The sequence below is a fragment of the Squalius cephalus genome (genome assembly GCF_949319135.1).
Source record: "Squalius cephalus genome assembly, chromosome: 16".
In the NCBI taxonomy this organism is placed as follows: domain Eukaryota; kingdom Metazoa; phylum Chordata; class Actinopteri; order Cypriniformes; family Leuciscidae; genus Squalius; species Squalius cephalus.
The window spans coordinates 9,692,457-9,712,809 of record NC_137137.1 but is presented as its reverse complement, the minus strand read 5'-3'; the positions used below and the strand labels follow the sequence as shown (position 1 = coordinate 9,712,809).

At 37.6% G+C, this 20,353-nt stretch overlaps 1 protein-coding gene across 1 annotated transcript in view; it reads left to right on the top strand.

Moving 5' to 3' along the window:
• The window catches only part of skia (v-ski avian sarcoma viral oncogene homolog a), a 63,145-nt gene extending 52,801 nt beyond the window's left edge, over nucleotides 1–10,344 (top strand). Inside the window, exons 2-7 of the mRNA XM_079897304.1 lie at nucleotides 1,017–1,136; nucleotides 1,684–1,799; nucleotides 2,631–2,908; nucleotides 4,148–4,476; nucleotides 5,028–5,258; nucleotides 6,334–10,344. Coding sequence (XP_079753430.1) covers nucleotides 1,017–1,136; nucleotides 1,684–1,799; nucleotides 2,631–2,908; nucleotides 4,148–4,476; nucleotides 5,028–5,258; nucleotides 6,334–6,531 — 1,272 coding nt within the window. The 3' untranslated portion in view covers nucleotides 6,532–10,344. The remainder of the gene's footprint in view (nucleotides 1–1,016; nucleotides 1,137–1,683; nucleotides 1,800–2,630; nucleotides 2,909–4,147; nucleotides 4,477–5,027; nucleotides 5,259–6,333) is intronic.
• Nucleotides 10,345–20,353: the final 10,009 nt, after the last annotated feature.

The window sequence follows — 20,353 nt, the reverse complement described above, 5'->3', positions numbered from 1 at the left end:
CCTCCACTGCATTTATTCAAAAACACAATATTTTGCATTTCTGACTGCATGAAAGGAGACTTAAACATGGCGCTCTCTCAGCGTATGATTGGCTAACTGTGTAAATCCTGCAAGACACCGTGCAACCCAGTTGGAAGCATCTTACCCAGAAGCCCCTGCTGCTTCTGGGCCAGTTAGGGCACTAGGCCGGGATGCTGCAGATTGTCAGTTAAGATTCTCTCGCATTCCCACTCGGAGGCCCTGCTCGAAAATAGCTCTCACAGGCTCTCGAAGTCCACCAGACAAAGTTGGCGCAGATTTATAGCCGGAGGCTGATACCGCTTGTCCATTCGCTCTGCATTATTTTAGCATTTAAATGTCTGTGGCTCGTGTTAATAAGCGGGAAATGTGTGGGTGGTGCACACCGCAGGTTTTCTGGAGTAAATGAGAGTGTAGAAAAGGAAGGTCAGTGTATTTTAGGGATTATACTGCAGTCAGTGAGGAATCCAGCGGGAGTGAGGTCATCGCACTAACATTGGTGACAAAACTAAACAAATAGCCTACTGCTCTGACGTGTATTTGCACTCGCGTGTTCACGTGGCAACATAAAAGAAGATGGTTCTGTCAGTCTATTAAGCATCTGAGCAATACAAAAAACCTTTTTCCTTCCGACACACACACACACACAGTCTCACATAGTGCGAACACTCATACTAAATTTAATGTTCGCCATTTTAGTCCTTTGATACTTTCCCATTGCACCTGTCTCTTGCAATTCACAGTTCTGTCTGAGGTGATAGACACCCTCTAGTGCGGTCTCGTTTAATGTGGCCGACTGCTTTCATCGATCCTATACTGTACTGTAGTATTTCGAGGGCTGTAGGGCATCAGAAAGCCTGACTAGGCGGTAAATGCGCACTGAACCGAATGAAGAAACATGAAACGTATCAAATCAGACTGATGATGAGTTCATTTTTCTTTATTGAGCAACACTCATCGTTTCTCTCTCTTTGGCTTTCTTTTTCCTCCCTCTCTAGGCGTCTGATCCCATTCCTGCCAAGAAGTCCAAACACGATGACTTTCCAGCACAGTCGCCCTCAGGAGACAAAGACAAGCAACCCGATTGGCTACGATCTCTCTCTGCATCAGCCAATAAGGTTACAAGGCTTTTTTTTTTTCTGTCAGTGGATACATGTGTTTAGTTGTATGAGAGTACAGATTTCAGATAATTATATATTTATCTATGAATATATGTTGATAATATACCAGCCTGTTTACGAAGCTTGGCCATTCCTGAGAAGATTTTTGGAGCCAAGAAACTGTTTTCTTGCCACAGAGAATCAGATTCTTCTGAAACAAGATCTCAACCCAAAATAACTGATGTTCTTTTGTAAAAAATCAATTCTCCTAAAATGAAGAGAGCCTGCAAATAGGCTTGCACAGCTCTCCGATTTCAAGCAGACACAGTGACCTCGGTGTACTTGTGCTGCTGGTCATTCTTCAAGCTTGTTTTATCTGTCTCTTCTCAGTTAAATTTGTGAGATTTTCTGCAAGCATTTCTTAAATAATGTTTTCCATGCTAAAATTGCAGGTGGTCTCTATTCTCTGCTTTCATGTCGGAATGCATTTTGATTGTGTTCTCTACTGTGAACACTTGTATGTAACACAACTGACATCTATTATCTTCTCTCTGTCATGCTGCAGGGGCTCAACTGTATCCAGCCCAGACAGAGACCGTCTGCCTTCAGGCCATGGTCTCCAAACATCTCTGTTGGCGATAAGGAGGGAGCCGGCAGACCTGCTAACATGTTACGTGACAGGTAAACAATGACAACAAATATTACACGGCACTCTAAACTACTTGATTCTGATTGATCAATACTCATTGCAGAGTAGAATCATATCAGTTCAGTTGTTTTGGATTGGTTTGTTCAGATGGTTCATGTAAATGAACCAGTTAAACAAAATCATTTCAGTTTATACAATATTTTTTTGCTGCAATGCAAAAAAAAATCTGCTCAGATAGATAGATAGATAGATAGATATTTTGTGATCATAAATCACTTGTGGTTAGAAGTGAAATCTGCATCATTATAATTTCAATGATTGTGCAACCATCATTTTATTAAAGATGATATAGTGCACAGAAGATTGTAACAGTAACCTTAAGAAAGGGTGTGTATATATGTTGACTTGTGGGGAACCAACATAAAACCAGCATGTTAGTCATGCTTGGCTGTGGTTTTTCTAAAGCAATTCAGCAGAAGATTTGTATCTTCTGCACAGAGGAGAATGATGCAAGCTTGTTGGCTGTTGATTGCTTAGATATATGTGGTTTTAACTTTACCATCATAACTAGAGAGGGTTTGGGTGAGTCACCATGTCGAGCCCAGATCAGTTTCTCTGAAACCATTCAAAACAGTCGTTGTTCTCTCCCCACCCTTCTTTTGTGGGTTGCAGATATGCTTTTTTTCCCCCCCGTCAACCTGCCATTTGGTTTAGATTATTCAATTCTACCCATACTCTTTAAGATGATGTTAGGTAACACCATTGCACAAGCAGCAGTCTGCACTGCTGTCTGTGACCTGTTCCTAAAAATGAGCATCTCTGCATACGTAGTCTACTTACTCACTCCAAATCCTCTTCCACAGCTTCTACAATTACAAGAGCCTGGAGAGCGCTGTGGCCCCTAATGTTGCTCTGACGCCCCTCCAGAAAGGAGGACAGGCCTCTCCTTCTGCCCCCAGCAGCTCACACCCACATGGGGCAGAAAGCGAAGGCGCCAGCCGTGGGAGGAAGAGGAGGCTGACGGGTGAGACACACCCCAGCCCACAACCCTGCCCCTCGGCCACTGCCAGCAAGCCCATGCCACCCTCTCAGGAGGAGCGAGACTCGGACGTGGAGGTGGAAGTGGAGAGCCGTGAGGAATGTGAGTACAGTCGCACCCTTTCACTGTTGCTCCACCGAATGTTCCAGGTTCAAAGGAAGTTATGTATAAGTATAAATAAAAATAAAATAAAAAAATAAAAAATATATATATAATGTGACAATTAATGCTTTAATTCAGCAAGAATGCATTAAATTGATCAAAAGTGACAGTAAAGACTGTTACATTGTTACAAACAAATGTCTATTTTAAATAAACGCTGTACTTTTGGCATTTCTATTCATCAAAGAATCCTGAAAAAAATATAATAATCTCACAAAAGTATTGATTATCATAATTGTCCTCAATATTGATAACAATAGGGAATGTTTCTTGAGCACCAAATCAGCATTTCACAGTTGTATTTCCACAATAATACTGTTTCTACATAAATAACAGTATATAATTTATATAGATTAATGCAATTTGTAATATCGGAGAGTGTAATTTCGACTTGTCTTTTGGTTTGTAATGCAATCCCAATAGATGTCTATGTGGAAAAATGCACACTGTTTAGAAAGTAAAGTCACAATTCTTAACATTATACATGTGTGAGAGTAGTGTGATAAAATCACTTACAAACTTTGTCTGTGCAAACAAGTCATTTAAGAACTTGTAATCCGATAAACCCAATAACTTTCACACAGTATGCACAAGGATATCAGACAGGTACTATTTTTCCAAAGATTCGTCCACCTTTAATGTTTTTTTGCAGAGGATTTTATTTATGTACTTTGACAAAAATGTGCTTTTCTGCTTTTAAACCCTCTGAAATGCCTTGCTCAAGTTTCTACACACTGAGGCACTAGTCAAAATACTTTTCTTTCAAATTAATGAAAGGATGTCACATTCTTTTAATGTATATGAAGAGTGTGTTAGAAAGGCAATTGTGAGTGTGTTAGACACTCAATTATGCCGGTGTGTTGTGAAACAAAAGTGCTCGTTTAAATACATTAAGATTTCGTTCACACTTCATTTGCACACAGTTCATTTTCAGCCAACCTTGAGCGCTCTGGAGAGAGGTGGATTAGAACGGTAACAGCTCTTGTGTGAATGCGGCAGAAAATCAATGAGGGGTCTTTCGTTCCTCATCCTTTATGGCTTATTTTAAAGCATGTCTTGTGTATTTGACAGGTGCTTGAAAAAACATTCCAATTGCTGCCGACATGAATTAATGAAACCCACGTAGTCTGATTCGCCACTCAAAACCTCTTCTCCGTTTTTTCTGTTTTTTCTTAACAGTCACCTCATCACTTTCCTCACTCTCATCCCCATCTTTTACATCCTCGAGCTCCGCTAAAGACTTGAGCTCTCCCTCCGGCCCCGGAGCCACTTTACCAGCAGTTCTGACGCCAGCCAGCGGGCCCCCTGAGGGCCCCCTGGTGTCTGGAGGGGACGGGCACGCCATGACCAACCTGGAGTCGGAGTTGGAGACGCTGAGACAGGCACTGGACAGCGGCCTGGACTCAAAAGAGTCAAAGGAGAAGTTTCTACACGAGATAGTGAAGATGAGGGTAAAACAGGAAGAGAAGCTCGGATCCGCATTACAGGCCAAACGGAGCCTGCAGCAGGTACAAACACACAGACATTATTCATGAAATACAAGGCAAATGTTTTTTTTTTTTTTTTTGAAAATCATTTATAAATCCATTCTTACGCAAGTTGTACCATTTGAATGGTAATGCAACAATTTATGTAAGAACTGATTTACACAACAGCACACTGGAGGTTTCATTTCATCTTTGGTGACACATTCATGTGATGTTGAACTTTTAGAATATATATGTAATTATGTATATAATGTTCAGTTTATTAATTTAGATGTAATCTTTTCTAATTTATTTAATATAATATTATATAGAACTTGGTGTTCAAGTATGGCTAAAACAAGACATGTCCTCCCTGGTGTGTAAAATACCATTTTGTAAAACCATTCTTATGTACACTGTTGCATTAAAATCAGTGGGAAAATGTACCTATTAATGGATGTATGATTTACACAGACATCCATTATGCTAGTGTTTCATAAATATGCCCTATTATTTCTTATACAGTGTATATGTATCATCACATGTTCATTAAAAGAGTGAATAATCATCATTTATTCCCATGCCTTCCACAGGAGCTGGAGTTTCTCCGAGTTGCTAAGAAGGAGAAGCTCCGTGAGGCGACTGAGGCGAAGAGGAACCTGCGCAAGGAGATCGAGCGCCTGCGTGCCGAAAGTGAGAGGAAGATGAGAGAGGCCAACGAGTCACGCATACGGCTGAAGAGAGAGCTGGAGCAGGCCAGGCAGCTACGAGTGTGTGACAAGGGCTGTGAGGCTGGCCGTCTGCGAGCCAAGTACTCCGCACAGGTTAGTTCAATCACATACATTTGTTTCTAAAACAAACGTTTAAAAATCTGAGCTAGTAACCGAAAGGTTGTGGGTTCAAAGGTGTGATTCAGAACTATTATGCCTTTGAGCAAAATGTTAAACCACAGATTCTTCCACAGTGACTGTCCCTGTGCTATAAATGTACTGGAAGTGGCTTTGGATAAACAATTGTCTGTTTAATGAAGCGCTATCTGAAGTGTGCTTAGATTGATGCAACATGACACTCCACCCACACACACTTTCAAATGAACTCTCAGACTGGGTGTGGACCTGCAAGTCTGATGAGATACGTTTCATTTCTCAGAAGGAAACCGGGTAACTTCCTGTCAGGGATGTGTGCTTCAGACTAAACAAGTGAGAGACATCACTGAGATGTTTGTAAATTTGGTATATGGATGTTGGTATATTTGTATGTTGTGCATGCTGCCTTTTTGAAAAAGTAGTAAGCTACACTACAAGCTACTTGCAAAATGTGGCTACATTGATGCTATTTAAATCTAAAACCATTAATAGCAGCTGATATGATTTACTTTTACAATCAGAACAGCAATTATCTGGCACAAAAACAATGAGATTCTCAGTTCAGGTGATAGCATTAAATGATGACATATATAAACAAACTAATAAAATTGCTAAAATTGCAAGCAGAAAAACTGGTTAGTTTACAAGAACCATCTGAACTGAACCTAAAATGATTCAAATTCGTATTGAAATAAGGCTTAGATTGTAAGTTAAATATTAGATGAAATTTTTTTTAGAAAATTAAGTTTTAGCAGAAGTACTCATTTCTAAAATTAAAATTAAAATTAATTAAAGCTAAATAGATCAAGATAAAATGACAAAAGCACATAAAATTACCTGAACTAAAATTAAAATAACTGAAAATTCAATTGTAATGAATACTGAAATAGCAGTGATTCACAAAAACGAATCTTTCCAATGAGAGAATACATGTTTTAATAAATTACGCAATACGATGTGACTAAAGACAGTGCTGTAGCAATTTGCGGCCACTTTATTCATCTTTTATCATCTTTATATGCTGTATTTTCAGATTGAGGATTTGCAAGTAAAGTTGCAGCATGCCGAGGCTGACCGAGAGCAGTTGAGAGCCGATCTGATGCAGGAGCGGGAGGCACGGGAGCACCTGGAGAGAGTGGTCAAGGAGCTACAGGAACAGCTGTGGCCCAAAAGCCCCAGCAAGAACGGCACAGACCCACCACCCCAACCCGCCAAAGACCCCAACAACTAATCCTCTCTTTATCTCTTGACTCCGCCCAATCCACATCAACACCGCCCTGATTGACAGCACCAACCGCCCAATCATGTCAACTAGTATGCGGGTGAGCCCCGCCCATCTGCCTCTTAGCCAGCGCAAAACCGGAGGTTTCCTGAACGTTTTTTGAGGGACTTTAGACACGTTCTAGAAAATGTTTTTCTTTGAGAGCACTAAAAATGCACCTCGCCTCCAACCAGACATAAAAATAAAGAAGAAGAAAAAAAAAAATGCAAAAGTCCATATGGAAAGGAAGAAGCCAATAGCACAAAAGCTAACTGTGCCTGAAACTGAATACATTTTGAAATGAAGACTTTTCTATGACAAACAAATTGGTGATACAACGACAAATTTTACACAGCGATTTATATGATGACCTGAACAGCATGCTGTCCCACCCCACATTGTTATTGAAGAGACAAGGACTCATCATCTTCATCATCCCATCAGAAATCCCTGTTTCCTCGCTCGTTTTGAGGAAGTATGATGAAAATCACTTCATAATAAGCTATTTAAGAGACTTGTTAGTGAGCGTGTGTGAGATAAAAACTTCAGTGACTTATAAGAGCCTCAAATTTACCCCTTTTTTTTTTTTTTTTTTTACATGTACATACATGTCATGCTGGTTAAAAAAAAAGCCATGGAGACAAATGGTTACACACACTTGTATCTTTAACAATGTTAAAGAGATACTGGTCAGGAGAGCGTTGAAGGGCTTTGGAGAGCTAGAGGTGAAGAAGTTCAACCCTGTTGAAAGGGAGAGATACTTGTATTCAAGTAAGTGTTATGATCAAGCCATGAGCACTTTCTTTTAATGGCAAACAAATGCTCCCCATCACAAGCTGTCGTGTGATACGCCAACAGTGCGGATCTTGGTGTGGAATTGGAGGTTTGTGGCTCTTGCTCTCCGTGACGGTTTGGGGTTTTTCTCGTCACACTCGCGTACAGCTTCTCCGTGGGCTGAGGTGCTTACAACTGGCACGGCTCACGATTGTGGGTGGCCATTTTTTTTTAGGAACAAACTAAAAGCATAAAAAAAATACAGCTTCTAGGGCAGGAGGTGTCATGTGATCAAGAACCACAAATTGTTCTTTTTAAGTAAATTATAATATGTAAATATGAAAATGTTTCTTTTTTTTTCTTTTCGCTTTGTTTTTTAACTTTACAATAATGAATCGCACTTTGTCATTACAAAATACTGTCTAAATGCATTACGCTCCCACACTCTCCCACACATTTATCTCAGAGAGTTTTTAGTATTCCTAAGTATAAAAATGAAATAAACAATTTTGTTAATTATAGCCATTCTAATACATGCAATGTAATCATGTGTTTAAGACAAACTATTGTAAATAAAACCGCAAGAATTAAAAGAAAAAAGGTTCTACATGCTTGCTTGCCGAAACGTGGATGGCGCACACAGCCGTCCCCTCAATCCGACTTTGATTCAACATTTATCATAGTTATCGATATATGATTATAATCGTTGCTAAAGTGTTATTGTTACTGTCCTGGATTCCTACAGGTTTTGAACATTTCCGAATCAAATTTAAAGCCGTTCAGAACGAATAGGACACACAAATTGTCTAGCATTGGTAAAAGGGAGTCAAAATATCAATGCAGGTGCTCCTCTCAGCTGTGAGCAAGAGCGTACTGTGTACAAACAAGACGAGGATGGATGAATGAACGTCATAAATGCATCTTCAAAATCTCACACGCTTAGCTGAGATAGATTTTGTTGAAAATACATATATTTTATAAGTGATTTATATACATTGGGTACAATGCAATCAGAATGTATGTTACGTTTTGGCTCTTTTCATTTTGTTGTTGATGTTGTTGTTGTTGTTATAACGGATGTTTTTTTCAGATTGTGTGAATATTTTATTGCTTATGTTCCTTCTTTCAATAGCAAGCTTATGTAATTTCTTTCATATGCATGGAATTTAAAAGAAAAAGATAAAGTCTGCCGTTCATATATTCATTATTGGGCATTAAAACAGTATATGTAATTTTTGATTATGTTATGCAATATAAAGCGATTTTAACTACTTGTTTTAACTGCAAAGGAAATCAAAACCCTCTCAACAATAAATTTCAGCTCTTAACAATCTTAAACGCAACATTAACGGCATTACTCATGGGCTAAACACAAACCTAACGTGCATATGCAATGCTGGAGACCCTCAAGTGCCTGTCTTTGGGCCCTTGGGGTTCCAGAAGAGGAACAATTATCGAGCTCGTTTCCACGGTGACCGACTGTAAGGTGCATTGAACTGCTTCAGACAGCGGTCAGATGATGAAAGCGGGACGTCCCATTTGCACTGTCATTTGGGGGAGCTCTGTGGTGCATTTTTTGTTTTGCACTCTTTTGCTCACCCCATTTTGCCAGAATGAACTTGACTATCATTGCTTAAGAGCAGCCGCAGCTTATTTGATAGATTTTAATGCCAGTTTGTCAGTATTCCTTTGATGTTTTTTTTTTTCTTCTTAAAAAAATCAATGAATAATTAAAGAAAAGAAAAATGCATAGCAGAATTTAATGCTCAAATTGCCACTGGTAAAGAATTTAAATCTTATACTAAGACAGCTTTTAAATGTAAGTCAGAATAAATAAACTCTTCTTTCTCTGTTTTTAAGGAATATAAAAAAATATATATATTTAAGAGGTTACTTTTGCTATAGGTGTAAAAAGAGCCTTTGAAATATGATATGATATGCCCTGACCTGTACATTGCAGGCTTCAGCGGTCTAAAGGAAGCTCAGTGTCTTAACAGTAGCAAGAGGTCATGCGTTTTTACAGACCAAAAAAAATAAATGAATAAAAAACTAAAAAAGTTATTTCAGATGGGGTTGTTTTGTAGTTGGTTTTACACGCAAATTCATATGTGTAGTTTACTTTGTTCGCGGTTTTCTATGAAAAAGGGAGAAATTGATCACAGAGGCTCCTTTGCTCCCAAAATAATATAAAAAATGTGGATTTTTTTCTAAAAGAGCCATTTTTGCTAACAAAAAGCTAAAACACAGCAATAACGACATAACTTCACTGATAAATGAGCAGGATTAGCCAGTCTGACGATGAAAGTACAAATTCACCAATGTATATAGCTGTTTTCTTTTCATTTTACAAAAACTGTATCATAAATGTATATTGTGTTACTTTTTTTCTTTTTCAGAATGAGAAAAAAAACTTACATAATAGTTGTTATATTTTATGTTGTGTTTTTAAAAACAAAAAGAAAGAAAATGTTTTTAAAACAATTATTTCAAAGGTTGTATTCCCAATGCAAGCATATTCAGTCTGCTTTTTTTTCCCTTTTTTGTGCTACAAAAAATGATAGCAATGTTCAGTAGAATCTTTATGGTAAATGGCTTCTTTTTTTTCAGTTATCAATGTTTTGTTACGTTCAACTAAATATCAAATACATCAGTTCTGGTTGAATCAGACATTCAGAATCTTGTTTTAACAATCTGTTTTCTTTTTGTCCCATGCCGATATCATATTAGCCCTTCACTGCTGCTATAACAATATACTATAAACTTTGCAACTCTTGAAATTATTTTTATGTAAGAGATTAATGTATGCTTTCTTCTTCTACTGATGCCACTTATTCACCTGGATCTGGCCAATTTCTCCCTCTTAGATCTCTCCTCTCCCCTCACAAGGACTATAATGTAAGATAGAGAGCTCTACGAGATTAGAGTTGAAAGTAGTTCGGCTTATATACTGCAGTGTCAGGATGTACAGTGTATAGACCCATAATCAAAAATAAAGTTGTTTGTCCAGAAGTCTTCTGCTCTGTTTGTTATTTAATTTCTTTCTTTTGGTTTCTTTGAAATAACAACTAACCTTTTCACACTTAGACGTGTCTCAGACATACCTTAATATATGAATAGAGGGGGAAAAATCCTTTCCTTTTATCATATATATATATATATATATATATATATACCTTAATATATGAATAGAGGGGGAAAAATCCTTTCCTTTTATCATATATATATATATATATATATATATATATATATATATATATATATATATATATATATATACACACATATACATAGAATGTAATTAATATATTAGTAATAATTAAATAATTGTTAATTTAACTCATTTCATTTTCATGAAAATAGTTGCAGAAAATCAACATAAAATCAACATTTCTTTACTGATCTGAAATAATTTGTCCATAAAACAGACACACCACAATTATACAATAATATTATTTTTTAAAACAAAGAATAAAATGAAAATGAAATAATAATGAAAAATAATTTGATTTATGTAAATTTGCAAATACAATTTGTCTTGTCAAACCCTATTTTTCTGCAATAAGACTGCATGGCTAGACAGCTGGGAGAAGTGCTCCGTTTTGAACGTGTCATTGAACAGTGATGGCATTATTGAATCAGTGGACCTCGGGGGATGAGCATCAGTCGATTCCATTTGACCCTGTGTGTGACTGGATGTCTGGCCCGACAGACCCGATTTTGATGAAGACTAAGTGATGTTATGGGTAATGTAGTTTCTTCTATCCCCTGGGAGAATGACTACAAAGATGAAGTTGGATTGATAAATGATGAACAAACTCACACCAAATTTTTAATAAAAATAGTTTTAACTGCTCCTAGAAAAGACCTTATACTGCCAGATATTCACCACTCCTACATGTATACAGCATTTTATTGTGGGAAGCACTGGATTTAATATCTGATAAAGCTGAGATTTGATTTATACTTGCATGTGCTCTGGTCTAGTCATGGATGGCTGCTCTACAGACTGATGCTTTAATAGTTGTTGTTCAGCAGCCCTCTTTAATAATTTAACCAGCCGGAAAATTCTGGGACAAAAATCCCAGGTGTTCCCAGGTGGTTCCATCACAAGCACCAGGAATGGATGCAGCACCCATCAACCAGAAGGCCATCCTGCTGTGATTGATCAGTAAAGGGAGAGATGGAAACTCTTTAGTATTTAGAAGGATAAAAGGATCATTTCTATTATGTCTTCATTTTCATATATATATATATCTTATTAAAAACCTGTTTGACTGTTTTGTTTGTTTGATCAAAATATTTTACTATGAAAAATATAGGTGTTTTTTAACTTTATCCAAAAGAAATGTTTTTCGAATATAGATTTCCTGTGTTTACAATTTAATTTAGATTCTATTTCTGTTCTTTTCTTTTCTATTTCGATTTATTTATTATTATTTATTTTTGATTGATCTTGCAAAAGCCAATTTGTTAACGACATCATTCAGGACATCATCATTCATACTCAAACTTCTGTGAGTATTAGCAATGGATTTGACAAATTCTGTATGCTGATGAGCGGAAAATGTTATACTGTAACACACAAACACACACATATATATAGTTATAGTTATAGTAACTGCCAAAACTGCAAATCAGCATATTAGAATGATTTCTGGAGGATCATGTGACACTAAAGTCAAGTCAAGTCAAGTCACCTTCATTTATATAGCGCTTTTAACAATATAGACTGTTTCAAAGCAGCTTTACAGTGATAATAGGAATTTAAAGAAACAGAGATAGTTTTGGCTTTACAGCAGCTCTAGAATAAAGTAATTGTCCAGCTAAAGTTAGTTTTGATCGATTCACTTCCGTTGCAAAGATCATTAGCTACTTAGGGGCCGCTTACACGACACAGTTCTAACAGAAAACCCTCAATGCGCTCCGGCCCGCTGATTCACACAACAATAGTGCCTTTAAAATCAAACTTTATATATATATATCTGCGCAAACTTTAAAAACGCAAACCTGTGAAAATGCTGACGGCGTGCACATGCATATTACGTGTTTAATCTATAGGTATGCACGTTTGAATATATATGTGCACAGGCGTGTAGTCTGTCTTTACAAATTGACCTCAACAAATTACTTGTCTGGCCTTAAAATTTTAGAATACAGAATCATTTATTGCTCCCGCGTAGCCATGTGAACCGGAACTATTTTGACAACGTTTTATCTGTACAGAGGTAAAGGGAAGGAGAAGAGGGCCTTCACGGGGGAGAGACTAGTTGACACTTCAGGACTGCGTTGTCGTCATGTCCAGGCGCAGGTCCTTCATCAGATCTGGATACGGCCTGGATCCAGCGGACTGCGGTAAACCCAACGCATTCTCATCCTAGGGCGTCATATACTGACGCTTTTGACATTTCGTCTACATCGAACGCACATGGCACCCTTTAGCGTCAATATGACACACACAGAGCTTTGTTCGGTTATGAGTAGTGAAGGGGGTGGATTGGAATCCACTGCTGCTTCAATGTATATGTAATGAGTGATTATAATCAAGGTATTAATCAATATTTTTCTTAGGTCTGGGGTAGGGTTAGGAGCGCTAGGAGGCGCCTTCTGGCCCATATCTATCTGCGTCTCATATTGACGGTAAAGGGTGCCATGTGCATTCGAAGAAGACGAAATGTCAAAAGCGACAGTATATGACGCCTTGGGATGAGAACGGGCTGGTAAACCTCTGGATAAACCAGGTCTAAAGACTAGAGCAATGATGCTGAAAATTCAACATTACCATCACAGGATCAAATTACAGTTAAACTGATTAAAAAAAGAAATGATTATTTTTAAATTGCAATATTATTTCACAATTTTTATTGCATTTTGGATTAAACAAATGCAGCTTTGGTGAGCATAAGAGACTTATTTCAAATATATAAAAGAATTGTAATGTTTCCATGAGTATATATTGAGTATATTCCATTTATGTAATTTATAAATGTTTTCAAATATTTTTATATTGATATTGTGTGAAATTCTATTTCACAGTTGGTGATTCCTCAGCAGTCATTTGTCTCTCCTGTTGGATCCCACAGTATGCAGGGTGCGGCCCCTCTGGGCTACGTTTAGGAGCCATTAAACTCCCACTGTGGTTGTGAGTGTATGAACGTGTTAGTTGGGAGAACCTGCCTGTAGTAGGGTTACAGATACTGCGATACTGTGGGCTTAGAGCTTTCACAGGATAAAGATAGCAAGCCAGTAAGCACTCTAAAAGGATCCCTGGTTTGGAAGCTGGTTTTAAATGAAGCTGAGAATGAGAGATGTGTGAAAGTTGAGCCGGATTTCACCACACACAAACAAACAGCGGTCACAATGGTTTCTGAAGTCAAGCGATATATGGAAACAAGTGGAAGCTACTGCAAAGGCAATGTGTTTTTCAAGGTTAAACCTTGGAGTTTAACCTTGGTGAGATTGGCTAGTGTAACAAAAATGGAAAAAGAGAATAATTTCAAATGGTTATGAGATTATTTATACACAAAATTTAAGACAAAATTGTTCAAAGGATATTTTTGAGAGAAAAAGGCAAAAGTCATTACTCAGTGAAAATCTTTCTACTAAAATCTTCTATCTACCGTAATGTTTTTTTTAATTTTCAGGTGTTTTTGGATCAAATTTACATCTATGTTTATATATCTGTATATCTGTATATAATACACTTGAAAACACCTGAAAATTAAAATTAAAATGTAATTTAAAAAAAAAAAAAAAAAAAGCAGAGAGCCGGAAAATAAATCAATAAAATTATATATAACTGATGCAATGTTAATATACCAAAGTCCTAAAATCTATTTTGTACCTTTATAATAAACAGAAAACCCTTATAAAGCACAGAGAGAAAGCCACATGATGAATCAAAGTTCATCACAAGTATCTTTTCCACAAGCTGAGGTAAATACTAATATATAGAATGCGCACAGATCCAGAGGTGGATATAACAAAGTACATTTACTTGAGTACTGTACTTAAGTACACTTGTACTTTACTTGAGTATTATTTTTTCTGGAAACTTTTTAATTTAACTTCACTACATTTGAAAGACAAATATCATACTTTTTACTCCACTACATTTCTGTCAAGGTCCTTGAGTAGAAAGTTGTAACGTCAGTCAGAGGATGATTTTGGTTGCAGGGGTTGCATTTTGGTTGGAAATGAAAGTCAGGTGGATGTCAGAACCCGACTGAGGTTGGATTCTGACATCAACCTGATTTTCATTTTCAACGTTTGTTTTGGTCTTCTAAATGCGAATTTTGTCATTGTTTTGGAGCACACTAGCTTATAGATAACAGTAAGGCTAACATATTCATAAAAGCCAAAAAACTTTACATAGGGCACTCTTTGAGGGAACAGCCATTTGGGTGTCCGAAACCATTGTGGACGTTACTGAGTGCACTTATTCAATCTCACATTCAATCCCACTACTGGAACTGTGTTCTAGAAATGCATTTGATATTGATATGAGGGTAGGTAGGCATAGATTCAGAGGCATAAGGTACTGTAAGTGTTACATACAACAATGCAACAATAATAAAACAATGCATTGACATTTACTTTTTACTTCTGATACTTAAGTAAAAGTATAAGTACTCGTTTTTAAAAGTACTTAAGTAAAAATCGGTCTTTACAACTTACAGCAGAATCTGTACTTTCACTCAAGTAAGGAAGTTGTGTACTTTGTCCACCTCTGCACGGGTCATACAAACAATACAAAACACCATCATGGCACATGACACTAAAATAATGCCATAACATGCCATGAGACATAAGTCCCTGTATGTCTGTGTGTGGGTTTTACACTAGAAGCATGTTGATGTTTCATTGTTGTTATTTTCTATGGTTTTACTAATAGATAGAGTAGACAGGAAATTGTAAGAGGTCTCTAGACATGACACAGGTCAGATTTAAACCTCTTATCTCATCATGTCTGGAGCACATGCACAGTTCTGACAGAATTAGCAGGTTTCTATAATTTTTCCCTCTGAAGGGCTGGTGACCCAGTGAGATGGAGCGAGACAGAGAGCCATCAGGTGGAGAGGAATAACAGACCGGCTAAAAGAGCCGATTATGCCAGGCTGGCACTGCGGTGCCCGCTGGTGAGATGGAGATGAAAGAGCCTCCCACTGGCCTCAGAAAGCAAGAGCTGAGCTCACAGGAGGAAGACACAGCAGGAGGGGCTCGTGGGCGTCAGACGGAGTGGGATGGGGGTGGCGTGTCTGTATGTCTGTATTTGTGCATGTGTGTGTGTGTGTGGGAGCTTATCTCTTTATTTAACAGGCACTGCAATAGGAGGCATACTGTATACTACATATATGACTAAAATGAATGGAATAGTTACTATTTCTGTTATTATTTGCTCATCTTCATGTTGTTCCAACCCTGGTATTGTTTATGTGGAACACAAAAGGAGAATTTTTCAAGGAAAAAATCATCTTGTTTACTGATAATCTTCCCCTCTTAGAACTTCTGTGAGTCATTGAGTCAAAGAGCTGGTCAACTATTCTTTAAATAGTTTGAATGGTTGATAAAGCATTGAATGATTCTTTCATGAAAAAGAGCTCAACTCACTGACCCTGATGATCCCTCAATGATGCTCCGCTCAATGAGGGTCAATGACTCGGACCAGTGTATTGTATTTCAATCCTACATAGTAAATCAAACGCCTTACAACTCACTGTGTTATGTTGACATAAAGTCACAATGAAATCAAAATTGACTATTCTTCTTTTATGGAATATTTCAGTTCTGATTATAAATGATTTATCCATGCACAACATTATTTTTATGTGCCCTCGAAAACTTTAATTAAAATAACTTCCCCTCCTTCTTGAAGGAGACATCTCTTCACTTCTCTGATGATGTTTTTCAGCGCGAGGGCGGGAAAACCTGTCACTCACATGAGATCACAGCAACAGCAAACCACAACCATCCAATCAATTCCTGATGTACAAAATCAAGACCTGCGTTACATCTTTTTCTTGTTGGAGAAGCCGCTTACTCGAATATGTCACAGTAGGGAAGAAATAGGCTACTATCAAAACTTCTGTTTCATGCGGCTTTAAAACAGTCTAGAGAAAAGTCACACAGGTTTGAAATGACGTGCTGGTAAATGAAAAAAAGTTTTGGGGAAATATAACTTTTTTTTTTGTGCCCAGTCCGCCTTATGTGTGTCAAACTCATCTCAATCAAATAAATGATAAACCAACACACCAAACCACATTCATGAATATTTTTACATCTTTTCAGCATTAGTTGCATTTCTTTGCTCAGTTTATAATCAGTAATGCATACAAGCTCCTGTGAAGATTCATCCCGCAGATTTGAGAATCCTGTTGTCTGGCGTTCCATGCGTCACATGGGACGTACCACACGCTGCGCTCATCTCTCCTACATCTCTATCTTTCTCTCCACGTGTGGGATGCACAGACTCTATGAGTTAGAAAAGTGAACGTGGGCTGCACACTCTCGACGGGGAATATGAAGAGCGAGAGACAGAGGGATCAGATGAGAAACACTCCAAAAATGAAAAAGAGGATTAATTGGGAAGGACAAGAATTGAGGGGAGAATCAGTCAGTTCTCTGGATAAGATGCAGAGACCTATTAAAAATGTATCAAAGTGAGATGGATGCATGTAACACAAATTAAGAGGTTCTTCTTCTTGCTCACGTACACACAAGGTAATGAGAAAGGTTATCAGTGGTGTCATGAACCCCTATCATAGTCACACATGCAGTGACACAGTTACTCACTAATTAACCCGCAGAGTGACACTTTTATTTCTGCCTCACATCTATCGATGCTTCAACCCTTCAGCTGTTCATCGTTTCATTGGATAAAAATACATTTATTCATTTTTTTATTATTTCGTGATAACTGTCATTGTCATAATTAATCATAATTAGTCACACATACACTAATTAGTCACACACACACAAATATGTATGTATATATATAAAAACATATATAATTTATTCCTTTGATGGCAACATTGAATTCTCTCTCTCTCTCTCTCGCACGCTCTCTAATACCTGCATTAGGGGCCGTTCACACAGAACAGCATGGTATGTGATCAAAACATGGTATTACCGGTGTACAGGCCCCAACAAACATGGTATTATTAAACATGATACATATCCAAACAGCATGATATTTCCATAATACATATTCAAAAATGTGGTTTTTCAATGGTAAATTTCCAAACAACCATAGTACCACATTATTTCTTGGTTTGTATCACCATAAATCTTGTTAATTTGCTTTGCAAATGTAAAATGACTTCTGCGGTATATTATTATAAAACCAAATCTTGCTAATGGACTATGTTATCTTGCTATGACTGTATTTTTGTATGTCTAAATAGTGTGTCTGAATCGCCTCTGGCTGCTGGTGTGATCGATATTTCAGAAAGGAGAACAGATCACCACACAGACTCCAGTATTCTGGAGGACTGCCAATAGAGCTGCAGCAACCCACACACACACAGACACACACATACACACACACACACACACACGCACGCACGCACGCACACACACACACACACACACACACACACACGCACGCACGCACGCACGCAGACACACACACACACACACACGGCTGTAACCCACTAACCTGCCCTTTCCCCACATACCACCACACACATCGCACACACATGACCTACACCCACTTGACAACACATACAGACACACTCATACACATCATCTGAACCCACTCACCCACACACAAAAACACACACCACTGTTCTGCACTCACAGCCACACCCACACATACATACACAAACACTAAACAGTTACACTCTACAAGCTCTTGATAGCAACAATGTATGTTAAAAATAGATGTTTATATTTTCTAAAGAAAATGTGGGTGGTTCTTGGTTGTGCAGAAGACATGTAAGCAGTTGCTAAATGGCTTCTTATTGTTCTTTAGTTGAAAGTATTGATTAAATTGCAAAAACAAAATAATTCAAATGTGACAATTTATTCACTCTAATTTCGACAAATTCAAAATATCTTCTATTGTGTTTCACTGAAAAAAATCGTACAGGTTTGGAACAACATGAGGTTGATTAAATAACGATAGAATTTACAGTTTTGGGTCAACTTTGTTTGTCTATGCCTCTAAAGGCCCTGAAATACGACAAAGTTCTTTTTTGTTTTTTTGCTTAGAAGTAAAAAGAAGTTTGATGAATATGTAAATGAATGCTGTGTGCTTTCCTCTCAAAAATGGCAGTGGTGAGAAAACAGTAGTTAAGAAAGCATGTGATCATAATGTGGATATGTTTGCACTAGCTCTGCAATTCGGCACTCCAGTAAAGTCACTTCACGTTTATTTATATAGCACTTTATACAATAAATTGTTTAAAAGCAAGCAACTTTACAGTATTAAACGTGAAAAAATAGAGTCAGTGTTTCTTTCACTTAGAATTACAAATTACATTTCTACTTTAAAACAGCTCTCCAGTGTATTTATGTTAACGGACTGAACAGAAAAAAATTAACCGGAGAAGATTTCAACCTCAATGGTAGTATGAAGGTGTTACCAGCCAGATCGAACTTATACGGAACTTATACACCACACACGTTCGTTCTTCAGTTTCTCTTGAAGTATATATCAGTGCCTTAATGCTTAACAGTTTTTGGGACTGTATTTACTAAGAGCTTTGAGTCTTGAATTGTTCTGTTCACTCAACAGTTTACAGGTGTGGCTCAAATAATGCCTTAATGAACAAATAAATAAATAGTTAAATTTTTTACATTTTTTATGGTAACTAGGCCTACTTAATGTCCTTTAGGTTCTCTGTACTTACCAGAGCATTTTTATTTTGGAAACATTTTACATTTATTTCACCACATTCCAAAGCATAGGTTATCCACGTTATTTCAAATCGAAGAAATCTATATCTGCTCTGTGACCGATTCGTGAACAGTGTTGTGGGTAACGCGTTACAAAGTAACGCGTTAGAGTACTCTAATTACCTTTTTCGTGAAATGTGTAACTTAACGCGTTAGTTTCGTGCGTTAAGTAATCAGTAACTTCGTTTTTTTTTTTTTTTTAAGTAATCCGTTATTTTAAGGAAAGGAAAATCCCGACTGCAGCCTGCTTTTTGTCAGACAGTAGGCCTAGGTCTACTGTGCCACCTGTGGATGTATCAACAGAGCCGAAGCGCTGTGATCGTAAAGTCAATGGCTGTGATACGTCTGTGCCCTGCGCCTGACCCTGTGTGTGTGTGTGTGTTTGGGTTTTTTTTTTTCGAACTCCCGGCAAGATGGCAGAGAGGACAGCGTTTGGATTATGGAAGTACGCACATTATTTTCAATTTGTCAACGAAAAGGAAAAGAACATAACGGTAAAATGCACACTCTGCGTTGGTGAAAAGCTTCTGTCGACCGCCAAAAATTCTACCTCAAATTTAAAAAAACATCTCGCATCCAAACATATACAGTAGCCTACCGGGCTGGGTAGGTGCGAATTTTGATTAATATGTTCTGTGATAATAAATAAATAAAACGCCATGTGGAATAGCCTATTGCTGACTGTCTTTCCTGTTATTGTTATCCTGCAGTGTTAATTTAGTCGGATGACTGACGTTATTCATTGTCAGGAGTCACGACTTCTAGGTGCATTTAAAGGGGCCGGGGGCTGTGTCTGTCAATTAAGCTGCAGCATGTGTGAGCCACTGCAAACGGCTTTTAATTTTTGGTAATGCATGAGTACTCTAACGCGTTACTTTTATGAATAGATAACGCTGTAACATAACTGATTACTTTTAATTGATGGTAACGTTGTAACCTAATTAACTACTTTCCAAAGTAACTATACCAACACTGTTCGTGAACAAATGTTTCTTTTCAGCCGATTCTTTTTGAAGTAGCCCAATGATTCATTCACAAACTGGACTGACAGGATTGCAGCTGTTTGGAGTCAACAATCATGTCTAACTCAAAATGAGGCAAAGAGCTCGACTGTGCGCAAAAA